General features: G+C 41.5%; 1 protein-coding gene across 2 annotated transcripts in view; it reads right to left on the reverse strand.

Moving 5' to 3' along the window:
• Positions 1 to 19,925, reverse strand: part of glyr1 (glyoxylate reductase 1 homolog (Arabidopsis)) — a 38,772-nt gene extending 18,847 nt beyond the window's left edge. Inside the window, exons 1-6 of one of the 2 annotated variants that reach the window (XM_077618182.1) lie at positions 19,803 to 19,925; positions 15,577 to 15,613; positions 13,762 to 13,841; positions 13,544 to 13,682; positions 10,529 to 10,639; positions 1,617 to 1,694 (exon numbers count right to left, since the gene is read on the reverse strand). In XM_077618182.1, coding sequence (XP_077474308.1) covers positions 1,617 to 1,694; positions 10,529 to 10,639; positions 13,544 to 13,682; positions 13,762 to 13,841; positions 15,577 to 15,613; positions 19,803 to 19,840 — 483 coding nt within the window. In that variant the 5' untranslated portion in view covers positions 19,841 to 19,925. The remainder of the gene's footprint in view (positions 1 to 1,616; positions 1,695 to 10,528; positions 10,640 to 13,543; positions 13,683 to 13,761; positions 13,842 to 15,576; positions 15,614 to 19,802) is intronic. The other variant, XM_077618183.1, reaches the window with a different exon arrangement.
• Between the last annotated feature and the right edge of the window lie 6,175 nt (positions 19,926 to 26,100).

The following is a 26,100-nucleotide window of genomic DNA, read 5'->3' on the forward strand; positions in this document are numbered from 1 at the left end:
GAAGATGAGGAGTTTGAGGGATTTGAAGGTGATGACTTGAGTAAATTGTAAAATGTCTAAATAAAGTACAACCGAACTCAGTTTTGCTTCCGTTGCCTTTTTAAAACATGTTTTTAGCGTGTGGGTGTAGCGAGGAAGAACTATATTTCCCAGCAGTCACTGCGCACCGGAACCCGGAAATAAGCTGCTTCCGGTAGCCAGTGCTATCGCCAGCCGCTCAGCGCCCCCGCGAGCGCTCCCGCTCGGCTCACCGCCGCTCGGCGCCCCCGCTCCCGCTCGGCGCCGCTTGGCGGCGCTCACAAAAGGCGCTCTTGCATTATAAGGCGCCCTGTCTATTTTGGAGAAAATGTTTGACTTTTATGCACGCCTTATAGGCGTGAAAATACGGTACACGGAAAAAGTCTTTAAATATTTAAAATTATATATTTTTTATTCTGTATATTCATTATAATTTCACAACTTTACTACGATACTTGTAAGTGAAAGTGGCTCTCTAAAAACTTTACGTGACACTGATGGAAGGATCCTGCAGTTCAAATCAAAATCCATAATATATCAGAACCGTGTTTCCCAACCTTTTTTGAGCTGCGGCACACTTTGCATTGAAAATATCTCAAGGCACACCACTATCTGAAAATCTTCTAATTTAAAACGGTCACCTATATTAACATTATAAAGTTGTTCTCATCAAAGTTTTATTAACAGCAATCAAATAATCCCCCCAAATTATTCCAAAATCTATTTTTTTCCACACCGATCTAATGCCATCAAAGTTGATGTCCGCAGACCCTGAACAGCTTTCAGTTTGACTGATGTTAAAATAATTAATGCAACGTTTTTTAAACTTACTTTAATTTTTGACTTTTTCTCCCAATATTACGCAAAAAGTCATGTGCTCTCAGAGACTTTACGTCGCCAAAAGTTGATGCCCCTGAAACCAAACAGCTCCTGGCCCACGTACCATAAAAACAGGAAAATGACTTAAATCTCGTAATATTACGACTTTTTTTCCTACCTATATTACTTCAACCACCTAACATTAAGAGAAGAGCCGTTTTGTGCTCTTACAGACTTAAAATTGAAGCCCGGAAAACCAAAGAGCTTCCGGTTTACTTTACATAAAAATAAGCAACAAAATCACTTTAATATCATAATATTACGATTTAAACCTTGTTATGGTACAATTTATGATTTTATGTGCCAGTTTGGGAGGAATTTGAAAATATCAAACTATCAAATATGACTCTGGTACAGTTTTAGCTCGGTACGTCTCAAACAAAAAATATAATAAAAAAATTAAACTGCTGATGCAACACATTAGGTTCAGCTAAAGCCCAAAAGAGAGTTACAGACCATGCTGAAGAGAGAAACACTTGGTAGTTAGATAAAAAATATTTTTTTGGATCAACTGAAACAGACTAACAATTTAAAGCACTGGCAATGAAATTTGTCCAAAGCAAAACGACAATAAAACAGAATCAGTGGTTAAGGGAAAACACCAAAAGATCAGAAGGGAAAGGACTGCATTGTTGGTCATTAAAGCCAAGAGTTAAGTTAAGTTAGAGGAAGGGCAAGGCAAGGCAAGCTTGGTCAGAAGTAGGTATGGGTTCACCTACACTGCTTTCCCATTTGAATCCAGGTACAGCCCCCAGCCTCTCAATAGTTGACGGCTCGGGGTCAGAATCAGTTAAGTCCTTTAAAAGGGAGAGAGACACACATTCACCTTTAAAACAAAGGGTGAATTTGCAGAGATCTACCTGAGGTACCAATTTTATATGCGTCTGAACCCGGACAAATTTGAAGACAAACATTTAAATGTTCATATTACCTCTTGAGTGAGGGACACAAATGTAATACAGTAATACCTTGACATGCGAGCTTAATACATTCTGGGACTGAGCTCGTATGTTGATTTACTAGTATCTCAAATCAACCTTTCCCACAAAAATAACTACCGTATTTTCACAACTATATAACGCACCGTGATAGGGCGCAGTCTCATTTGCGGGTATAGTTTCAGTTTTTTGTCAATACATTGGACGCATCGGGACTGAGCTCGTATGTCGATTTACTAGTATCTCAAATCAACCTTTCCCACAGAAATAAACTACCGTATTTTCACACCTATAAAACGCACCGTGATAGGGCGCAGTCTCATTTGCGGGTAAATTTTCAGTTTTTTGTCAATACATTGAACACCTCGTCCGATAAGGCGCTAGCATGACACTAGGGTAGCGTATGTTATGCTAGCCGCTAGTGTATCTATGTTATGCTAACTGCTAGCATATGTTATGCTATTCGCTAGCGTACCTATGCTATGCTATTTGCTAGCATATGTTATGCTATTCGCTAGCGTACCTATGTTATGCTATTTGCTAGCGTATGTTATGCTATCCACTAGCGTATGTTATGCTATCCACTATCGTATGTTAGGCTTGGCACTAGCGTGTATATTAAAGACAGCAAGAGCAAAACTAAGTTTGATAATGCTTTATTGAGGTCAGAGGTACACTGATATAAACAGTTCGACGTTTAACATGTTAGGCTACACTGTCAGTAAGAATTGTGTAGTCCGGGAACTTGATTCCAGCTTTGGCAAAAGCACGAACAGTGCTGGCCGACACTTGAGCCCAGTCATCCACAATCCATTGTAACTCTCGACATGCATCACTCCAAGCCTTTGATTCTCCTCGCTGTTATATCTGCATCAACAATTCATTCCAAATCACGTAACGTAACTTGTGCGACGCTGCCTGCCTGAATTACAATGTTGGTTATCCGTTAGCAAAGCTGTTAAATTGTGTTCAATCCATGGCTTCAGTCCATTTTCCAAGCGTTCACACCTGCATTGTGTTGTCATTCACGCCAGGCATTTCCTCTGTATGAGAGTGTTTTTTTAGGGTTAAAAGCGCTGCAAGCACACTGAAGTCAAATGTCTAACCACTCCCCTGGGATGTTTTGAATGGATTTACCGTAATGCTTGGAATGCGCGGGGAGGCTATTTTTAGGGTGAACGTCCGCTGGGTTGATCGCAATAAGTAGCGTGCCGAAAAGAAATAAAACCAGCCACTCAAGCGGTCAGGGCCATACAAGAATTGAGTTTAGTCCACAGACAAAACACACCGACTAATTGGGCGCATTGAACATTTTAGAGAAAATTTTAGAGTTTTCATACCCTGTAGGTATGAAAATACGGTAAATAAAATTAATTTGTTCCCACCCTCTGAAAAAACACCAAAAACCAGGATATTACTCTGTTTTTTTCCCCCCACGACAACACACTCGTAAACGGAACAAACAAATTTAAATTAACTTGGATTAATATATACAGACACACTCAAACATACGTTTAATGTAACTTTACACAAAACTGAATTCTATTTTTTTTTAACCTTCGTTCTCTTCAGGTTAGTTGTTTGCCACGCCTCCACCCTCGCGTGCGCTATCGATGGGCTGTTTGCTGTTGTACTATTCCCTTCAAAATATTCCGAATATGATGCACACAAATGTCCTCACAATCGGATAACGCACGACCACTTGCCAACGAGAAGCAGTCTTTTATCAGCGATCGCTCCGCTGCTCATGGGAGCATCAGGGGCGCTGGTTCGCGGCTCCCTTTTCTGGTCGCAACCGCTTTGAACGGCGCCTATGAGAGAGTTGCTACCGGGTATGCTATTGCGGGGAGTTGCGAGCCAGTGCCCCTGATGTTCTTATGAGCAGCGAATGAGAAGTGATATAATACTCCTCGTATTAGATAATAATAACAGGAAATGCAACAGCTGAGCTTACCCACGTATTGATTGTGGGTAATGAAGTTTTATTCTGAGAAAGAGTGCCATTCCCTATCGTCCTTGTGTGCAAGAGTATACTTCGTTACCCAGAAAGCCCTCTTTTTTTCCGCGCATGCGCGTTGTGCGTTTCCTGGTCGCAACTCGTCTGAAGAAATAATTCGGTGCACATAGATATTGTTATACACAAAAGAGATGCAAAAAAGACAGTGCCATGGCCACCTACCTGGCTGGGTCGCATCACGGAATTTTGATCGCATCTCGGGCGAATTATTCGATCGAAATTTTCGTCTTAAGACGAGAATATTGTATGACGAGCGGTCGTATGACTGTAAATCATATTATATTTTACACTACAGTAGGGTCCGGTGAACGCACATATGAAAATATTGGGGTTCGGTAGCTCCAACAAAGTTAAGAACCACTGCTTTAATGCCTTCCCCAGAGTACACAGTTTTTTGGGTCGTGCCCAATGATCGCAGCGTCGAGAGCACCAGACAGCGAGAGAGAGAGAGAGAGAGAGAGAGAGAGAGAGAGAGAGAGAGAGAGAGAGAGAGAGAGAGAGAGAGAGAGAGAGAGAGAGAGAGCGCGCGGTTTGGGACGGCAACTCTCTCACAACATAACAATCATAAAAATAACTTAAATGAATTTAGATTACGATACAAATACTTAATATAAATTTTAATCTTACCTTACACTAAACTTAATTCTAATTCTGTTTTAATTATTTTACTTTTCTTCTTTCGACTTGGCTCTTTTTGCCTCGCCTCCACCTTCACTTTTAGCTGGAGCTTTTCAAAGGAACCTATCTAGGGTTGTATGCTTTTGTCTCACCTCCTAAATATTACAAAAATGACACACACAAATGTCCTCACAGTAGGATAACGCACAACCACGCCAACTTGTCCGGGTGCTCATCTCGTATTGGCGAGCCAGCTCCGTCAGGCGAACACCACTTTGTTCGATTATTTCGTGCATAATATTGATCGTCATCAATGCGCCTTTTCTTTGCACTGCCCTTCATTGCACTTGCTTGCTTTGTATCCATTGTTTTTCCCCTTCATTCTGCACTGACTAACGTGAAAAAACACGGAAAAAATGCAACGCTCTGCCCAGTGCTCATAGATATCTTTACACGAGGGAGATGCAGCAAGAAAGACAGTGCGCTGTTATCATAAGCAGCCTCTCGCGCCTCAGGCACCTGGCTGTCTTGTATGCTCGTATCTCAAATTTCTCTCATGTTGGGGCACTCGTATGTCAAGGTATTACTGTGTTTATATATACGCGTGTTTTTGCGCATATATATGCTAATGTAACTATTGAATAAACAATATGTATAAATGTAACTACAAATAAATCTCCAAATTAACAGCATGAAGCTTGTATAGCATTTTTTGGTCATTTTGTAGAAAAATTACCTTTTTAACAGTTTTATGAAATTGATAAGACAACCCAAATAAATGTGAAAACTACTTGTAATACACAACTGTACCCCTTTCCCCCAAAAAACCTTACTCCAGTTACTTACACCCATCTTCAGCTATAGAATTACAGATGTATTTTGTGGAGTATGGAATGTATTCTTATGCTTTTTGTTAGTCAATAGGTTTATTTAGTGTAGTCACTAGAATAGAATTTTGCATGACCTAGCGGAAATTTCCGTCCGTGACACCTATGAGTTAGGGGCGCGTCATCTACCATGACACACCCATTTCTTTGTTCACATTTTCCCACCTAAAGTTTGTACCTATGTCACATGACCTTTGTCAATAAAACTGGTCGACCTGTTGGGGGGATGCAGGGAGTTCAAACTGGTCAGGCTGGAGGTTAGACGCGCTCCTGGCGCTGGCTGCTCTGACTCCCTCCTTCAGCTGAAGCTAGATAAAACTCATCATGGCCGACTCTGTGTGCTTCCTCTAATTCGAAGTTATTGAATGTTTATGAATTATTTCCAACATATTTTCATTAGTATTGTTCACACCGGTTTGACACCCCTACCCGTAAAAAAATGGACGACAATGTGAATACAAGCTTTCAGAATTTACTGAGCAATTCCGTCAATTTTATATTGAAACAAGACAGAATATGAAAGTATTTCATCTGATGAAAGAACCATGTCTTTTGTTTCACTTTCACCAATATAGGAGGCTGCAATTGCAATTTGAAGACAATGTTATATTAATAACATAACGTATCTTGAGTTTGTTAAAAAGTGATACGTGGTGGCCTTGTAAAATGTCAAGTTACTGAATAGTAGAAGTATTCCGCCCTCAAGAGCGATCACCCTTTTTAAGCGCTTTCACAATTGGATAGATGGCTCCTTAGTCTCAACTGCATTTAGACTGCAGGCTTATCCGATTACAATGTGTTTCGTCTTAAGACCTGATTTTTAGGGCTAGCTGTTCAGACTTTTTTTGTGTCCAAATCAGAATTGTACATGCTCAGACTAGGTGACATTATTGAGCCACCTGACAAGTTATTGTGACAACAAAGGCGTCATCTAGCATGCGTATTGTTTGACATGGTAGGGAACCAACGTTACTATACAATTATATTATGCAGGATAAGGCAATTATACAAGTTAACAGTGACATTGCCATTGTTTATAGGCACCTCCTTGCCGCCTCCGTAGAGTGAACGCTGCGGCTTATCCCAAAGAATTCCGTCAAATAATTCATAAAAGGGGCAGTTTGTCCCCTGTCCCACTTTTGTTGTTGCCATTCTTAATTTCATTACCATATTTTCTCGCATATTAGCCTCCGCGTCTAAGCCGTACACTTAAAATTGCCTTAAAATCGTTGAATGTTACAATTTCTCTCGTATAAGATGGCCCCTGATTCAATATTCATGGTTTTAATAGGGAGTACAAATGTGATACTTTGTTAGCATATTTTGGGTTTCCAGAGCTGTCTTTTATTTCTCCTACTAGTCCCCATTGCACATCTGCTCTCTCCTGTACTGTAATGTCTCCTAGCTCCTCAACTTGCAGGCAGCTGAATTCTTCTTCCAAGGCATCAACCTCACAGTCAGGCTTCATGCATGGGGATCTGTTGATGAAGTACCTTACACTTGTGAAAGAACTTTTTTTGATGATGCTGAAATCAGCTACTTCAGCATGTTTGAGCAATTAGTCCTTCATTGGAATTTTTTCTTTTTGATATTTCACTGCAGTTTTATAAAACTTTCTCACACTTGTGCGGATGGCAGTCATTTTTTTCAGGCATTTCTTGCTCTTGCATGTACTGACGAACGTTCTCACCAATACAAAGTGCTTCATCATTTTTTTCAAATGGAATACTAATCTTCTCATAATCCACTTTCACTTCCAACAAGTCTTTGTCACGCAAAGCCACAGTTTTCATGAACTTTAACATCAGTTTCAGGTAGAAGTATTTCATCAGTCTTCTGAGCTTGTGGATTAGGGGTGCTTCCGACTGTAGTGTCAGATTTCTTCTGTAGTGGAGATTTCTTCTTCGCCTCCTTAAAAAATGACTTTAAGGACTTCCTCAATACAAGGACATGGTCAATACATTGCTTCATTGAAAGCCACCTCGTGGCAACGTATTTCAGGACCTTCAAGCTTGCGTCCCCACACAACTCCGCTTCAATCTTTAACTCCGTCTGACGTCTTGCACTATTCTTAAGATTGTAATAAATATCCACAAGCACATCGTCGAAGTCAACTGGTAGGACATTTGTTGTAATTTTGGCGGCTATGTGAAACAAATGGCAAATACAGCCCGCAAAGAAGATGCGGTCATTCTCTTCTTTGATATAGCTGAAGACCCCGGCTTTCACACCTGACATTACAGGAGCATTATCACTGCCTAGTGCAACACAATTTTCCCAACTGAGATCATATTTCAGCAACTCTGCACTTAGTGTTAAAAATGTTACGGCCATTTGCAGACGCTTCTGTAACCACCGGAACAGATAAGTGATGTTGAGATTTTCTGGTTTCCACTGAAATGTCACAACACTACGGGAAAAAACTTATCCGAGTTGTTGTGTGTGTGAACAATCCTCTTGCATTAGCAGCAATACGACTTGAAATATTCTCTCCGCTTTTTGCAATATTAAGGTTTTGGTCTTTGTGCGGGCGGATGCAGTCTTCCACAATTTTTGAATCCGGAAACATGGCCTTGAATAGAGGACACAATGATCACTCAGCGGCATGTTATGCTCCACAAAAAAAATCGCCCATTTTCATCTCTGCTACACTTACGTTGTGTTGCGCCAAACACGGATATATAATACTGTATTCCATTTTGAACTTTTGCAGGCTGCAGTTGTATTTTTTTTCCAATGGCAAAATATCAGTATCACAGTTCTCTCGTCTTCGCTTGGAAGCCATGGCTACGGTACGTCTATTTTGCTTAAAAATCTATCGAATCTACATCCACGTGACCTAAACGGATGTCACATCTGTTTAGTTTAGGTCACGTGGATGTAGTTTCAATTTGTGCCATCCTCAATCGGCAAATTTTAACTGGAAAAGTTATTAAAAGCAAACGTAACGTTTCGAAAAGCCGATCGCGTCAGACATTGCTTGATTTTTTTTTTTATTCCGTAGTTTTCATAGAAAATGCGAATTTCGTAATTTGCTACAAACTGGCGTAGTAAACTACGGACGATTCTTAGTATTTGGTAGCTCTGCGTCTATATCTTGTTTATTTCATCAGACGAAATATTTTCATATTCTGTCTTGTTTCGATACTTGCTACCCAGACTGACAAGGAAATGCGTTTCTTCCTCACCCTTCCGCGTGCTCCATAAGTGCTCTTAGCCGCACAGTCTTCAGATTGAGAAGAATCTTTTTCATATGCGATATTAAACTCCTTTCCAAATGTAGCTTCAATCGGTCTTGCAGTAACCATGTCCGTCTATAGCTCGTTTCTTTCATCACAGACAAAATAAATACCTTCATATTTTGTCTTGTTTCAATACATGCTACCCACAGACTGACAAGGAAACGCGTTTCTTTCACGCCCTTCAGCATGCTCCACGAGCGCACACAGCCTTCTGATTGAGAAGAATCTTTTCCATATCCGATATGAAACGCCTTTCCAAGTGTGGCTTCAATCAGTCTTGCAGAAATCGTATTTCTGTGCTCTGTGACTGCCACTTTCAATCTGGATGGCCTAAAAATTGGATTTTGGCTGCCAGTCTGACCAGGGCTTAAGTAACTTCTATTCAATAATCCTTCGTTTTTCGCAGATAATGTAGACCAGACATGGCCGTGATAATCGAAAAACCGCGAAGTAAGATTACCCCCATTATTACCACGTACCATACTGCATGTTTTCACGCCTATGCGAAAATACAAGTACAGAAGTATAATTATCAAGAAGTATATTCATCCAATATCCCAGTTCCAGGCATATGAAGACTATCATTTATTAATATCTAAATATAATCTATAAATTTTAAAAATGTAACTACTTTAAGTACCGTACTCACTGAAAATAGTTCCTCTCTGCTTGATTTAAATAATTAAAAAACAGGTTCTTGGATCTTAAGTCCAAGTCCTCTGTCAAATTTGAGAGGCATGTTTCTTGTACAAATATTGCTTTTGTTGTGGTCTTGACAGTCAAGACAATTGCCAAACTCAATGGCAGCAACATCATCAGTCTCCTTCCGAGTGGCGCCCTGCAGTGTGTTGACAACCTCGTGTCATGCCAGCTTCACGGCCGTATCTATGGCATGAATCCATCATAATGCTGGTTCATTTTTATATTCCCTGGTGTAAGGGTGTCTTTGTACACACGAGAATTTGCAGTTTCGCACCTCGGAAGATACGAGCTTCGGGCGATGAACAACGGCACATCAGCGCCGGTGGCCAAGGAAAGCAGCAGCAGAGAATAACGGTTGCTGCAATGTGCAGCATTGCAACTTGGGCGGAGAGACCAGCCGCTACACCTCAGACCTCTTCACCTCACGAGAATTTATTTTTGCAGCAAACAGATCGCCACAAAACGCATGTATCTCCAGCCTTCACTTCCCATGTCTGACTTTTAACCTTTTAACATTAAAATGGTTACTACCAGCTGAATTCTTTTATGCCACAATGGCGTGCTACTCCTTTAGCATATCAAGTAACGTCAATATTTAGGAGGCATTTTTAACGCAGACAACAAATAAAGGCAAAATTCACTCGCAACAAAAGAGGAAATGGCAAGACGAATGCCTCTAGGCACTATATTAAATGATATTTAGGGCAACCATTCTCCCTTTATTGTAGATTCCTTCTTCGGCGTTGAGAAATGAAGCGCTGCCCAGACTTCCTCCATTTTTCTTGTCTTCCGGTTACAAGTTTTAGCGTAGATTTAGACATTTTTAATAACTTTTATATATATACACCTTAGCAAAAATCTGCGATGTAGTGAAGCCGCAAAAGTGAAGAAGGATCACAGTACCAATTTTTATTGTTTTGCAGATGCCTTGTAGTGCCCATTAGTGGAGGTCTTAAAAAAGAAAAATAATCTTGTCTTCTAGAAAGGAGAGCAAATATTAGAAAGGGCGAAGGCTTAAATTCTAATTAGCATAACTGCTGCATATTTCTGTTCCCTGCATTACATACGGATGTCCTAGCAGATGATTATTTTCAGATTTGAAGAAGAGGGCTATTTGGTGAGGCCTGCACAATGCATGTTTATATGTGGTCTAATGCTCAGTGTGGCTCCTTGATGAATATACAACTGCACACATTTGTTTTCCTTGTTTGTTCGTGTCTTACTGACCTTCTCAGAGGGGTCCCTCAAGGCACTGAGATCCTCATCATCCTCATCCAATATTTTAAGCGGTTTTTTAGGAGTCTTCTTTCCTTTGGAGTCTCCTTTACCCTCAAAGTTCTGGGGGAGGAGTGAGGTTCACATTAAAGTATTTGCTGTGATTTGTGCCACCTATTGTTAACCCAGATTGTGCAGATTGTTGATAGTCCCAAACACAGACAGCAGCAAAAGATATAGCAAGGTGTGTTTTCTTATGTTAATTTCAAAGAAAATTCAATAGACTTTTCACCCCATAGATATACATACACAAAACAAGCCACAAGTTTGGACACACCGTTTTCAATGCAACGCAACCCCATTGATAAAGCAAGAAAGTTCACTAATTAACATTGATGAAACATAGCCGTGAAGTGAAAATAATTTCTGGTTACGCCTACTTAAAGTTCATCAAGAAAATGACATATCACGAAAAGCAGTCATCAGAGAAAAGAGTGGCTACTTTAAAAGGAACTAGAACAGTGTTTTTAGTCATTTCAATTTTTTGCTTGGTAAACAATTCCATCTGTTCAATCATAGTTTTGATACCTTAGGAACCAGATTCTGTGTGATCTGTGTGATTGTATGTGCAGTATGTGCCATTTATACCGACATAATTCAATACAGTGGTACCTCGACATACGATCTTAATCCGTTCCGGGACTGAGCTCGTATGACAAGTTTCTCGTAACTCGAGGTAAAGTTTCCCATTGAAATGAATGGGAAACAAATTAATTCGTTCCAACTCTCTGAAAAAAACACCAAAAACAGGATATTGGATTGAAAAAAATGTTTTATTTCTTATAATTCGCCATATATTGACAAAGTAATAAATAACGAGTGGTTTAATAGAAATAAAGTGTTTAATCTAACTAAAATTGGGCGGATTTCGCCGAGGGGAGAGAGAGACGCACAAAAGGGGCGGGGGGCTTCGGTTTGTTTTCAACACGACGCACTCGTAAACAGAACAAACACTCCACCCTCACGTTCGCTATCCATGGGCTGTTTGCTGTCGTACTATTCCCTTCAAAATATTCCGAAAATGATGCACACAAATGTCCTCACAATCGGAGAACGCACGACCACTTGCCAACGAGCAGCAAGCAGTCTTATCAGCGATCGCCCCGCTGCTCATGCGAGCTACAGGGGCGCTGGCTAGCGGCTCCTTTTAGCTTGTAGCATCTGTGTTTGCATCCCCTCGAACGGCGACTATGATAGAGTTTCTACCGGGGATGCTGTTGCGAGCCAGTGCCCCCGATGTTCTTATGAGCAGCCAACGAGCAGAGTCTTTTATCAGCGATCGCCCCGCTGCTCATGGTAGCTTCGGGGGCGCTGGCTAGCGGCTCCTTTTAGCTTGTAGCATCTGTGTTCGCATCCCCGGGGATGCTGTTGCGAGCACGAGTATACTTCATTACCCAGAAAGCCCTCTTTTCCCCGCGCATGGGCGTTGTGCGTTTCCTGGTCTGAATAGCTCATCCGGTGCTCGTAAATATTGTTATACGTACACGAAAGATATGCAAAAAAAAATGCCATGGCCACCTGGCTTGGTCGCATAACGAAATTTTGACCGCATCACGGGCGAATTATTCGATCGAAATTTCCCCCGTAAGACGAGCATTCCGTATGACGAACGGTCGTATGACGAGGTACCACTGTACATGAGATCGGTGAAGGGCAGTTGTCTTTAAGCTAACAGACGCGTATAAGCCGCACCCTGAAAGTTGCCTTGAAATTTTTGACTCCATATTCATGGTTTTAATAAGGAGTACAAATGTGTTACTTTGAAGGGAAATTCTTATGAAAAATCATCACGTGGTATTTCTGAGATAATGTATGAATCAAAAACGCATTATTAGGGTCAATATCATAAGGAAGTTATTATGCCGGTCTTTGTAAATGCAAAATATCAAATTATTCAATTTGAAAAAAGAAATAAGTGTATCTTGATGAGAACCTGATGCTTTTAAATGACAAATTAAAAAAGAATTACCAGAAGTTTAAGATGTGGCGGCCAAATTGCTTCTAATGTCGAAATATATCGATTTTTTCGATGGTTCATATTACTACAATAGAACATAAAATAAATATTTTTTAAAAAATCTGTGGAATTTTGTTTTATTTCATAATCACAAATGTACAATCGTTTCCTTTCTGTGTTCCGAAAGAGGGTGTTGTTTGCACGTAGACAAATTCAAAAAGGAAGTAACGTAAGCACAACCAGGATATATGCCCATAGCGCTATAAGCAGTGTTCACCAAGTCTCTGGGCGCAATAATAGAATACACATTACGCAGGTATCAAGGTTTATATTTTGACGCAAGACCTTCGATCAGCCCTAACTATTGTGGTGTGGTGACAACGCTATGGTCAGAGCACGTACCTACGGTAACATGGTGGCGCCCCTAGGGAGCAATAGCAGACAAGCAAGTGTACTCCGGTTTGGCCAGTCTGAGATCCTACAGTAAGATGGCCGTACCCCAAGCGAGCAGTGACGGGAACGTTTTATGCAAGTTACGCACGTTTTTTTCTTGAAATTCATTCATAGATGTCAAAATAAACTTTCTGTTTATCCTTTCTCGATTTTGAAATAAATGAAAGTATCGTCCGAACTCCTGACGTCACACACCGACGCAAGGGCGCCACCTTGAAGTGAGGTCAATGTGTCGCGGCGCCGGCAATTTGCAGTTTTTTTAAGCCGTACCCTCGATTCAGTCAAAACTTTTTTTGTCCCACAAAAGCGTCTTATATTCAAGTAAATACGGTACATTAAATTTGAGGACAAATAAGTATGGACGTTCCAAATGCTGATTGTTTTTCCAGCGATGTTTACCAGTGCCTAATAAAATGCTCAACAATACTTTTTTTCGTGGCTTGATCCCCTTCAGGATAAACTACGTCTTTAACTACGTCACGCAGCCTTATTCTCGCTTTGCTGTTATGAAATGGAAGGATCATTTTGCACCGTTTTTTTTAAACGTTTTCACAGACCTGTTCTTTCCCCTTTGATTTTTTTAGGAAGTCTTCCACTGCATCTACAGCCTGCTGGAAGCGTTTGCCTTTATTTATCTTAATCATCTCCTCTTTGTGGGCATGATATGGCTTCAACTGTTCCACTTTGATCCATGCACTGGAACAGATGTGATCATATTCATTAGTTTAAGAGGGAATAGTGAGTTCAACCCGATCATTAACAAATTTATACTTACTGATCTTCAGTTCCAAAGAATTTCACGAAATGGCATTTTTTCCCCCTTGGTTTTTTTAGATCTTTGGGTGGGCTCACAATCTAAAATGAAAAAAAAAAAAAAAACATGCAAGACACAGGGGCATTTCTTATTTGCTATCATTTAAAGGGCGTCTCCCATGGTGGTTAACATCAATAAATGATTTGATTCTGTAAAATTAGTGTTAACGCCACCAAATTAGATTTTGAAAAATTTCTAATTGTAACATTTAATAACGCTTCAAAGTGGGGAGGGGGTTAAAATAAGCGTGCCCCATCAGGTCTCAGATGCTATAGGCATCATATCCGATGAGTGTGCTCAAAATGTGTATAATTAAAAGCCTTATAGCCAGTGAGCAGCAAGGAGCAACTTCAGGAAGCTCGCAAGCAAGCGGAGTCTTTCAAATTCATGGTGGTCCATATATTTGCTGACCTCTCCTGTGCAGCAAACACCACAGCACTGGTCAAGAAGGCGCAGCTACATTTCTAGAGAGTACTCAAAGAGCAACTCAACACCAACCGGCTGATAAATGTCTACCAGTCAGCCATTGTGAGCTTGCTGACCTATACCAGTGTGGCACTCAAGCTGTACAGAGCCAGACAGGAAAAGAGTTCAAAGTGTGATCAACAAAGCTCAAAAGATCACCAGCTGCCCCCTACCTTCCCTGTCCACCACCTACATATCCAGGGCCTAGGAAGGGCAAAGTACATCACAAAAGACAATACACATCCTGGCTTCCACCTGTTCAACCTACTGCCCTGGTAGGCACTACAGGACCATACAGGCCAAAACAAACAGACGCAGGGATAGTTCCTTCCCAAGAGGCATCACCATACTCAAGTCGAGTTTTGCACCAAACCTAATCTGGACTATCACTGCACTATGAAAAGCCAAAACACTTCCAGATGCATATCAAAAAGTAAGGTCAGACGGTCCCCTCGGTCTTAGATCACGGTAAAAGATCACGAAATGTAATTTCGGTTGGGTTTTTCTTTTTTTTCTTCTCTTTTTGTATGGACAAAGGCAGGAAAATTATTTAACATGATTTTTTTTAATTGTAAACAATCAAAATTGTGTAAATAAAAAGTGACCCTTTGGGTGATATTTCAAATAAATTAAATTATTAGCATCATATTTGCTTGCAACGAAGTAAAAGCTTCGCGTCTTATAACCTTGGCTAGTCTAAACAAAGAGGAGCCAGAACGCCCTGGACTGCTGGGAGCTGCACCTGCGGCTCCTGCCTCCACCACCGACACTCCCCAAGGTCTAATGGTGAACCTGACATTTATTTGGTCCTTCTGTGTAACACTCTGATTAAGGCGGAAGTAACATGCCGAAACATGTCAGGGAAAAAAAACAACCTGGAGGGGAAAAAAAAGAAAAAAAACACCATTGTCTGTTATAAACAAACCAGTCAAAACTGTCTTTTCCTCTTTATTTGTGCGTTAATTTCTAATGGCAAACCTGACAAACATCAAACACATACGAGGGCTGAGATAGTGTTGGGGGGATTGGAGACTAACATGGGGGCTCAGTTTGACAACAGAGTAAATAAGGAAATTGGGAAGCCAATGGCGTTGCAGTGTTTATATTGTGGTAGGGTCAGCTGAAAAACAAAGTCGAAAAGGAGATTTTTGCTCTAACTTAAAATCAGCACTTAAGTTCTCACTCTGTGCATGTTTTTAACACTCATCTTCAAACAGATTTAAAGTATTTGTAAACAAATCCTAAAAAAGACTAAATCCTTCCTTGAATTCCTAACAATGTTTTTATAGGTAAAATTAAATATTTTTTTACCTTTCCAGGCCATGGTGGATAGCGGCCAAGTTTCCCCCTGGAATTAAGACATAATCATTATGCAAAGTATTTAGAAAGGTATCATTTAAAATTACAGTACAGGCATCAAATAGCTATTATAGTTGTTGTGGGGTCTTACAATAACAGACACGATGTGACCAAGGGGCAATTAAGCCATGTATCTTTGTTATAACAATTTTCAATTTCAAATACAAACCAAATTAGCCAGCAGAAATACGAGCTAAAGGCATTTCCTGTCTCATATATTAAAATGAAAGCACACAATTGCTGAAATTATTAATTTTCAATCTGATGCTTCGACTGAAAAATTATATTTTAATCGAGGCCATCTGATGGTAAAGTGGTTCACACGCCGGACTTAGGTGCGGGCAAGCATAGGATGGATTCCTGTTCGGTGGCACTGATTGGGAATGCAAATGTTTGTCTGTCTCTGTGTGTGCCATACGGCTGACCGGTGACCAGTCTATGGTGTAGTCTGCCTTTTGCCCTAGTCGGCCGGGAAAGGCTCCGGAAACCCCCGCAACCCTTACAAGGATGTGCAGTATGGAAGATGAATGAATGAATCTTAGTCAGTTCAATAGGTATTTGAACACCCTGCTATATTGCAATTTCTCCCACTTAGAAATCATGGAGGGGTCTGAAATGTTCGTCATAGGTGCATGTCCACTATGAGAGAGATAACCTAAGAAAAAAAATCCAGATCTCACAATGTATGATATACATTTTTTTTAAGTTTATTTATGTGATACAGATGCCAATAAGACAACCTCACAATCCTTGCGAGGATGGGTGGTATGGGTGATAAATGAATAAATTTTTGAATGTACAAGTTCCTGTGACAACTGGCTAGCACGTCCGCCTCACAGCTCCGAGATCGTGGGTTCAATCTCTGTCTGGCGGGATTTGACAATGTGTGGAGTTTGCCTTCGAGGGTTTTCTTTGGGTACTCCGGTTTCCCCCCCACATCCCAAAAACATGCATTGTAGACTGGTTGAAGACTCTAAAATTTAGAGTCTTTAAATTGACCATAGGTATGAGTGTGAATGGTTGTTTGTCTCATTGTGCCTTGCGATCGGCTGCCAACCGATTCTGTGTATCCAACGCCTATTGGATACTAAAATAAGGAATACTTGTTAAAAAATAAATAATTTGGATAAAACAGAGAAGGCGCTGTAATGTAATTGCAATTGGAGCCGCAGAGCCAGCGCATGCTCTCGACAGAAACTTGCGTTGGTTTCGTTGAATGTAGTCAATGTGGCGCTTTGCTTTCATACGAGAGCAAAAAGACTGGCACCTCGACGCTGAGCAGGCATTTAAACAGTTGAAATCATCAGCCCGATCTTACCTCCAATCTATACATACCACTATTTCTGAGAATGTTTGTGGGTGTGTGTGTGTATGCGTGTCCTTGAGGTCTGGGTGTAATGGAGACAAGTCCGATTTGAATGCGGTTTTAACTAAAAGTTGGCAAATTTACGCCTCTGGGGATGGACCACAGCTGATTTTCGAATTTGGAGCCTATCCCAGGTGACTCCGGGCCAAACGCGGGGGACACCCTGAATCGGTGGCCAGCCAATCGCAGGACACAAGGAGATGGACCACCATACACACTCACACCCATACCTAGGGGCAAATTAAAGTGTTCTATCAGCCTACCATGCATGTTTTTGGAATGTGAGAGGAAACCGGAAGACCCGGAGGAAACCCACGCAACCCACAAAACCCCAACATGCAAACTCCGCACAGGTGGACGTGACTTCGATTTGAACCCAGGACCCCAGAGCTGTGAGGCCAACGTGCTGACCACTCGCCCCACCGGGCCGCCCTCCTTTTCGACATATTCCTCAAAATCGGTGGTGCTCAAACTTTAATGCTCAAAGATCTACTTTTCAAGGACCCAACTTTACCCGATGCTCTGCAGTTACGATGTCTGCTGATGCCAATAAAAACCCAAAGTAGTGGAGGCAGGTAGTAATCATGCTTGGACAGCGATGGCGCTGTTTCCCCGCTCAAGTCCCATATCAAATTTGATTTATTTTGATACTTTGACTTGATTGAATTGAACTGCTGAATTGCTTCTCATATCATATCTGTACATTTTGCTTGATTGATTTGAAGTACTGAACTTCTTCTGTATCATACCTGTACATAATTATATACACGTTTGCTGTGCTATGCATGTGACTGAAATTTTCCTTTCTCATCTAACCCATTTTCAAAAGACATTTTTTATAGCGCAACAACTGTCTTTTGGTTCTAAACAAGCAGGGGGCGACCGGCAAACCCGGGCCCCCTGCTTGTTAAGAATATAAAGTCATTCTCATCAAAGTTTTATCAAAAGGAATCTAAGAAACACAAAAATGTATTTTAATATCTAATTTTCCCGACAGTATTTTATGTAAAAAGAAGTAACGTACCGATGTATTCCCGTAATTTTATAACCTTTTCTCCCAAGATTACTTCAATCTCTTAATATTAAGTGAAAAGCAGTTTTGCGGTCACAGAGACTTTACATCTCATAAACTTGGAAGTTGACGCCTGTGAAAGCAGACAACTTCCCGTTCACATTATGTTTAAAAATAAGCAAAAAACGACATTGATCTTGCACTACTACGATTTCAATCCTGAAATATAACAATATAGACTTATTTTTTTCATACCTCAAGTTAAATCCGGCAACAATGCTAATTTTCTATCGGAATAAAATAATGTACAGTGGTACCTCAAGATACGAGCTTAATTCGTTCCGGGACTGAGCTCGAATGTTGATTTTCTCGTAACTCAAACGAACGTTTCCCATTGAAATGAACTAAAAACAAATTAATTTGTTCCAACCCTCTGAAAAAACAGCAAAAACAGGATATTGGATTGGAAAAAATATTTTATTTGTTCTAATTCGCCATCTATTAACAAAGTATCAAATAACTAGTGGTTTAATAGTATACTAAAATGTGTTTAATAGAACTAAAATTAGACGGATCTCGCAAAGGGTAGAGAGAGAAGGACAGAGAGGGGGTGAGGGTTGGTTTACTTTTTTCACGGCAACGCGCTTGTAAGATAACAAACAAATTTAAATGAACTTGGATTACGATGCAGACACACAAAATAAATTTAATCTAACCTTACACTAAACTTAATTCTAATTTTGTTTTACATTCTTATACCTTTCTTCTCCCAGCCGGGTTGGCTCTGTTTGCCCCGCCTCCACACTGACTTTCAGTAAATATCGAGGGTTGTTTGAGTTTGTATTCCCTTCAAAATATTCCGAAAATGATGCACACAAATGTCCTCACAATAGGATAACGCACGACCACTTGCCAACGAGATAAATATTTGCCCGAAATTTTACTCGTATCTCAAATTTCTCGTATGTCGGGCCACTCGTATGTCCAGGTACCACTGTATGTCTTGGCAAGTAATACAGCGGCCCGCGCACAGAGGTTGGGAAACACTGATATAAAACCTAAATGAAAACAACATGTGTATCCCATGTTGTATATTGTGGGACGGGTTTAACCTTAGCAATACTATATGGTCATGTTTTTGGAAAAAATATTGGAGGCTTAATTGTCCCCCCCACCCCCTTTGTTCTCTTACTGTACAAATCCCTCACGTTAGTAGATGATTGCCAACGATAAACACACAAAAAGTGTTACGAGGCCAGCTTTATAAGCTGCTTGCCATATTTCGAAATGATTATATTACATGAATAAGAACACTATTTTAACCACGAGCAAAACGTCAAATGTTCCTAATGAAGCAAGTGATACATAAAACACTTCGAACGTCAACACGTTCGTGTAACCTAGATTTCCGTTTGGGCAACTGTGCTTGAACACCCTCTTTCAATCGGAGTACATTATACAACCAGGCCGACCTCGATAGAAACTTGAAGGGGATGTAAAGTAAATTGGAATAGAAAGGACCAAAACCCATAACACGGAATTTAAATAAAACGACGCCATTATATGATCATCTGTTAGTTTTTTTCCGCTAACGTTAGCAAAGAGCTAGCCGCGAATGTTGAGTCAGCTTGGATAAAAAAATGTTTTGAGTTGTCCGTAAACTAAACGAGTGACGGTGTTGGTTATTTCTTAAATCATGATTGGTTTGTGATTGCCGAACTATAAAAACAAAGTGCATTAAATTACTGTAGACCGCCGCGAATAAGAGTGGCGTGTTTTATCGTGAAAATTATATCTCACCAGACCAGGTCGCCGATTCTCAGATGCACCGTCGCCATCTTGCAACTCTAATAAAACGTCGCAACGAATGAGAGGAAAAGACAACACTCCACACACCCACAAATCACGAAGGGAAGCCCCGCCCTTCATACCTACGCTCGGGCGCCATTGGCCGAGACGTATTATGGTCTTTTTCCATTTGATGAATCGCTTGCATAAAATTAGACCAGTCGATGGTAATATAGCGGACACAATGAATATTGCACATAGTGGGTAAATTACATTGCCAGCATCAAATTGTCTTCATGAGATATTGAATAGTTTCAGAAAATCAGAATAAGACAGTTGCTGTTAAACAGCTACATCTGCTTATTTTCTAAATAAGAAGAGTAAAGCTTTATGTTCCTCTAAAAAGGTCTGTGTTGTTTTAAACTTTACACTTATGAGTTAAGAAGGTATGTTTGTCATAGGGAACAACGCAAGTTTGCATGGCAGTAAACAAGTTGTCTGGGAATTTTGTCCACTTCGTAATTAAAACCGAAGGTAGCAACAATATAGAGCGAGGGTGCCCAAACTAAGGCCTGTGGGGCAACTTCGGTGTGCTGCCCAAATATTATTCATTCATTCATCTTTCATACCACCCATCCTCAAAAGGGTTGCTGGAGTCTAACCCAGTTGTATTCGGGCAAAAGTCAGCCTACACCCAAGACTGGTCACCAGTCAGTCGTAGGGCACACAGAGAGACAAACGACCACCCACTAACCATCCGCCCAATCATATCGACACCAGCGGGAATTGAGCCCGCGCCTGCCCGCACCAAAATCAGGCGAGTGAACCACTACAAAACGAGGCGGCTCAAATATAATTGGCAAATGATAAATATATTAGGGTGGCCCGACGGATGAGTGGTTAGCGTTTCGGCCTCACAGTGGGAGACCTAGGTTCAAATCCAGGTCGATCCACCTATGTGAAGTTCACATGGTCTCCACCGGCCTGTGTGGGTTTTTACTGGGTACTCCGGTTTCCTCCCATATTCCAAAGACATGCATGGTAGGCTGATTAGACACTCTAAATTCCCCCTAGGTATGAGTGTGGGCGTGAATGGTTGTTTGTTTCCTTGTGCCTTGCGACTGGCTGGCCACCAATTTGTCCCGCACCTCTGGCCTGAAGTCAACTGGGTTGGCTCCAGCACCCCCCGCGACCTTAGTGAGGATAAAGCGGTTCAGAAAATGAGATGAGATAAAAATATTATTGAACATGGCCTGCAGAAAAAGCTTAAATTCAGTCTTTATTCTTTTGCAGTACTCAGGTCAATACTAGATGGAGAAAGCCACATAGACTCCCACACCTCTCCATTAGCTAAGGGGTCAAAAAACCAACGTTGTGACTGTGTAGAATTTTAATATAATACAAGAATACACCTATATCTTTAAAAAGAAAAAGTCCACTATGGGCGGCCCGGTGGAGCGAGTGGTTAGTGCGTCGTCCTTACAGCTCTGGGGTCCTGGGTTCAAATCCAGGTCACGTCCACCTGTGTGGAGTTTGCATATTCTCCCCGGGCCTGTGTGGGTTACCTCCGGGTACTCCAGTTTCCTCCCACATTCCAAAGACATGCATGGCTGATTGGACACTCTAAACTGCCCCTAGGTATGGGTATGGGTGTGAGTGTGCATGGTTGTCCGTCTCCTTGTGCCCTGCGATCGGCTGGCCACTGATTCAGGGTGTCGCCCGCCTCTGGCCCTCAGCTGGTATAGGCTCCAGCACCCCCGTGACCCTAATTAGGATAAAGCGGTTCAGGAGATGAGATGAGAAAAAGACCACTGTTGAAAATTTAACTATCCTGTTACGCTTTTTGGGAGTCTCTGGAGTCTTTATCTTTGTTCTGAAAACTTTTTTTCAGTATTATAAATATAGACTCTCTATATCAGTGGTCTCAAACTCGCGGCCCGCGGGCCAACTGCGGCCCTCGGGACGATAATTTGCGGCCCCCGTCTTAATATGAAAGATTAATGTTTGTGCGGCCCGCAAGATTGATATGAATGACACTTGTTGTGTTCGGAGCTGAATGAACCAATCACGGTGAGGTATACGGCTCTGGAGGGCGGGACATCGGCTGGGCTGTCCAGTGCCTCGCTCACTCACTCATTCATTCCTCCAATCAGCTGGGAGGAGGAGAAGCTGTGAAGCCGATCACTCCGCTCGGCGCGCACACTCCTCCGCTGCTCTCAGCATAGAACTGAATGAGGCGCTATGATCCGTGATCCAGCCTGTGTCAGTGTCTGTAGCCATCTCCGCGAGTGAAACTGAAACTTAACAGTAAGTGCGTTAACATGACACTTGAGAAATTCGGAGAACTGCCGTAACCCAATACGATCGTTGAGCGAAAGGGCGCATGAGCCACAGACCCGCACGACTGAAAGTTAAAATTCAACCCGAGACTCATTCCAAGTGGAAACATATTACAGAGCCCCAGAGATGTCTCTTTCAAAGCCTGCCGTGAAGAGAAAGGTCAGTGATGGGCACAGACAGTTTCAAGAAAAGCGGGGAGTGCAATATTTCTTTGTTGAACACAGGGGCACCCCGACGTGTCTCATTTGCACTGAAAAAGTTGCGGTGCACAAGGAATACAATTTGAAACGTCATTATACTACGAGACATGCTGAGGAGTACGAAAAATACCAGGGAGATGAGCGAGCCAACCAGGTTGCCAGTCTTAAAACACGTCTTCTGAGGCAACAGGATTTCTTCAAGAAGGCTACCAAAGACAGTAATGCAGCAGTCGAAGCTAGCTACGCCGTTTGTGAGTTGATTGCTAAAGCAGGAAAGCCATTCACAGAAGGAGAATTTATCAAAAAGTGCATATTACAGGCTGCACATATTGTCTGTCCAGAAAAGAAAAGTCAGTTCAACCACATCAGCCTTTCTGCCAACACCGTGGCAGAGTGCATTTCTCACCTGTCAAGTGACATTTATGATCAACTGTGTGAGAAAGCACAATGTTTCAGTGTATATTCAGTGGCTCTTGATGAGACCACAGACATCACAGACACTGCCCAGCTCGCAATATATGTCCGTGGTGTTGATGACAATTTTGAAGTAATGGAGGAGTTGCTCACAGTAATTCCAATGCATGGCCAGACCACCGCTAAGGAAATATTTCGCCAGCTGTGTGATGCCATTGAGAATGCTGGTTTGCCATGGAAGAGCTTTGTTGGAATAACAACCGATGGAGCCCCATCAATGACAGGGAGGAAGAATGGACTGGTAGCACTTGTTAAAAAAAAACTGGAAGAGGAGGGTGTGGAGGAGGCCATAGCTCTGCATTATCCATCAGCAGGCCCTTGCAGCAGATGCCTGAAGTTTGACAATGTGATGTCTGTCGTGTGAAATGCATCAACCAAATCAGATCCAGGGGTTTAAAGCACAGAAGGTTCCGTGCTTTTTTCGAGGAAATGGAGTCAGAATATGGGGATGTGCTCTACTTCACTGAGGTACGTTGGCTCAGCAGGGGAAACGTGTTGAAGAGATTTTTTGAGTTGAGAGCAGAAGTAAAAGACTTCATGGAGATAGACGGGGTTGCTGTTCCTGTGCTAAGTGATCCCAAATGGCTCATGGACTTAGATTTTCTTGTTGATATCACACATGAGCTTAATGTACTGAACAAGAAGCTAGAAGGCAAGGGGCAACTTGTCAGTGCTGCCTATGACAACGTGAGAGCATTCTGCACTAAACTTGTGTTATGGAAAGCCCAGCTCTCTCAGACAAACCTTTGCCATTTCCCAGCATGCAAGGCTCTCGTAGATGCAGGCACACCATTCAGTGGTGAGAAGTATGTTGAGGCCATTTCGAAGCTACAGGAGGAATTTGATCACAGATTTGCAGACTTCAAGACACACAAAGCCACATTTCAAATTTGTGCGGACCCCTTCTCCTTTGATGTGCAAGATGCCCCTCCTGAGCTTCAAATGGAGCTCATTGACCTGCAGTGCAACTCTGCACTCAAAGCCAAGTTCAGGGAGGTGAGATGGAGAAGCAGACAAGCTTGGGCAATTTTTGAGAGAGTTGACCCCCAGCTTCCCTGAACTTTCCTGAATGTTCAAGCGGACCATGTGCCTTTTTGGGAGCACATACTTGTGTGAGAAGCTCTTCTCCACCTTGAACTTCAATAAGTCCAAGTACAGGTCCAGACTTACTGATGAGCATCTTCAAGCTCTACTGAGGGTCTCCACTGCTTCCTCCCTCAAGCCAAATGTGACTCAGCTATGTGAGAAGAAGCGCTGCCAGGTCTCTAGCAGGAAGAAGTAGGCAAGAGAAGCCGTGTTCAGAATATTTCATATTCAATGTTCCATTCAAGTTCAGAAAGTTAAAGGTTAAAGAGCTGTAAATACAGACATATGAAACGGAATAAAAATAATTAGTTTTCTCTACTTAGCCAGCCAGTGTATATCTAATGCTCATTATTATTATTATTATTATTTTTATTACTGATTTATTTATTTTTTATTCATCTTTAAGTTAATTTATTTAATTCATTATTTTTTGTTAAAAAATAAAGATATTTGATAACGTTGGAATGTTTTATCAGCGCTTTTCTTGTGGAAATCCTGATGCGGCCCAGTCTCACCCAGACTCTGCCTCTAGCGGCCCCCAGGTAAATTGAGTTTGAGACCCCTGCTCTATATACATCGCTTATCGCTTATTCTCACAGATGTTGAAACCTATCCCAGCCAACTTTGGAGAGTAAATGGGGGACCCCCTGAATTGGTTGTCAGTCAATCACCAGGTACAATGAGACAAAACCATTCACGCACACACTCACATCGGGACAATTTAGAGTTTTGAACCAGCGCACTATGCATGTTTTGGTGGAATACTAGAGGAAACTGCAGTACCTGGAGAAAACCCAAGCAGGCACGGGGAGAACATACAAATTCCACACAGGAAGGTCGGAACCCACAGGGATTGAACCCTTAATCTCAGAACTGTGAGGCACACATGTTAACCACTCTTACCACTTCTGCCCCTTACCAGACACAGCACCATGCAAAAGTATACCCCTTGTCTTTTATAATTTAGCTAGATTTCAACACGTATGATTTAAATATTTTACCTTTAAATCTGATGAATAACAAATGTCATTTTTAGATCAAGAATTAACGCACCGACAAGAGGACAATTATCTAAACAATATTTAAAATTTTCAATTAAAAGATGATTGTTGAGTTGTTTGACCAAAAACCAGTTTCCTCTTAATATTCTTCATAACTAGTGACCAGTATCTGACTCTAATAGCACTAACTTTGATAAACTGAAGAAAAGCTCCAACAGCTTTCCAAAGAAAGAAAACAATATACAGCCGTATGAAATAGTTTGGGGACCCCAGATCATTGTCAAGATTTTCCTTTATAAATCATTGGTTGCTAGGATCACCAATTTCAGCTAAATATATTATAGAGAAGACAAACACTGTGATATTTGAGAAGTGAAATGAAGTTTATGGGATTTACAGGCAGTGTGCAATAATTACTTAAACAAAAGTCGGCAGGGTTTTTTTTTTTTACTTCAGTGCTGAGTCCTAGTAGCAAGCGGAGGACAGTGGAGTGGCTTCCGCTTGCAAATTTCAGCGTGGATTTTCACATTTTTATGAACTTAATTTTTTTTTTTTTTTTTACTTCAGTGCTGTGTTCTAGTAGCAGGCGGAGAATGGGCGAGTGGCTTATGCTTGCAAGTTTCAGCATGGATTTTCACATTTTTATGAACTTAAAAAAAAATATTTATCTCATCTCATCTCATTTTCTGAACCGCTTTATCCTCATTAAGGTTGCAGGGGGTGCTGGAGCCTATCCCAGCTGGCTCCGGGCTAGAGGCGGGGGACACTCTGAATTGGTGGCCAGCCGATCGTAGGGCACAAGGAGACAGACAACCATGCACTCTCACACCCATACCTAGGAGCAATTTAGAGTGTCCAATCAGCCTACCATGCATGTTTTTTGAAATTTGGGAGGAAACCGGAGTACCCGGAGGAAACCCTCGCAGGCCCGGGAGAACGTGCAAACTCCACACAGGTGTACATGACCTGGATTTGAACCCAGGACCCCAGAGCTGTGAGGCCGAAGCACTAACCACTCGACGCACTAACCACTTGCCCCACTGGGCCGCTCAATTTATGTATTTATTTATATATTTTACTTCAGTGCTGAGTTCTAGTAGCAAGCGGACAGGGGAGTGGCTTCCACTTGGGAGTTTCAGCGTGGATTTTCACATGTTTATGAACTTCCCCAAAAATGTAATTAACCCAAAAAAAATTCCACCAGAAAAA

Source organism: Stigmatopora argus, chromosome 14, assembly GCF_051989625.1.
Source record: "Stigmatopora argus isolate UIUO_Sarg chromosome 14, RoL_Sarg_1.0, whole genome shotgun sequence".
In the NCBI taxonomy this organism is placed as follows: Eukaryota; Metazoa; Chordata; class Actinopteri; order Syngnathiformes; family Syngnathidae; genus Stigmatopora; species Stigmatopora argus.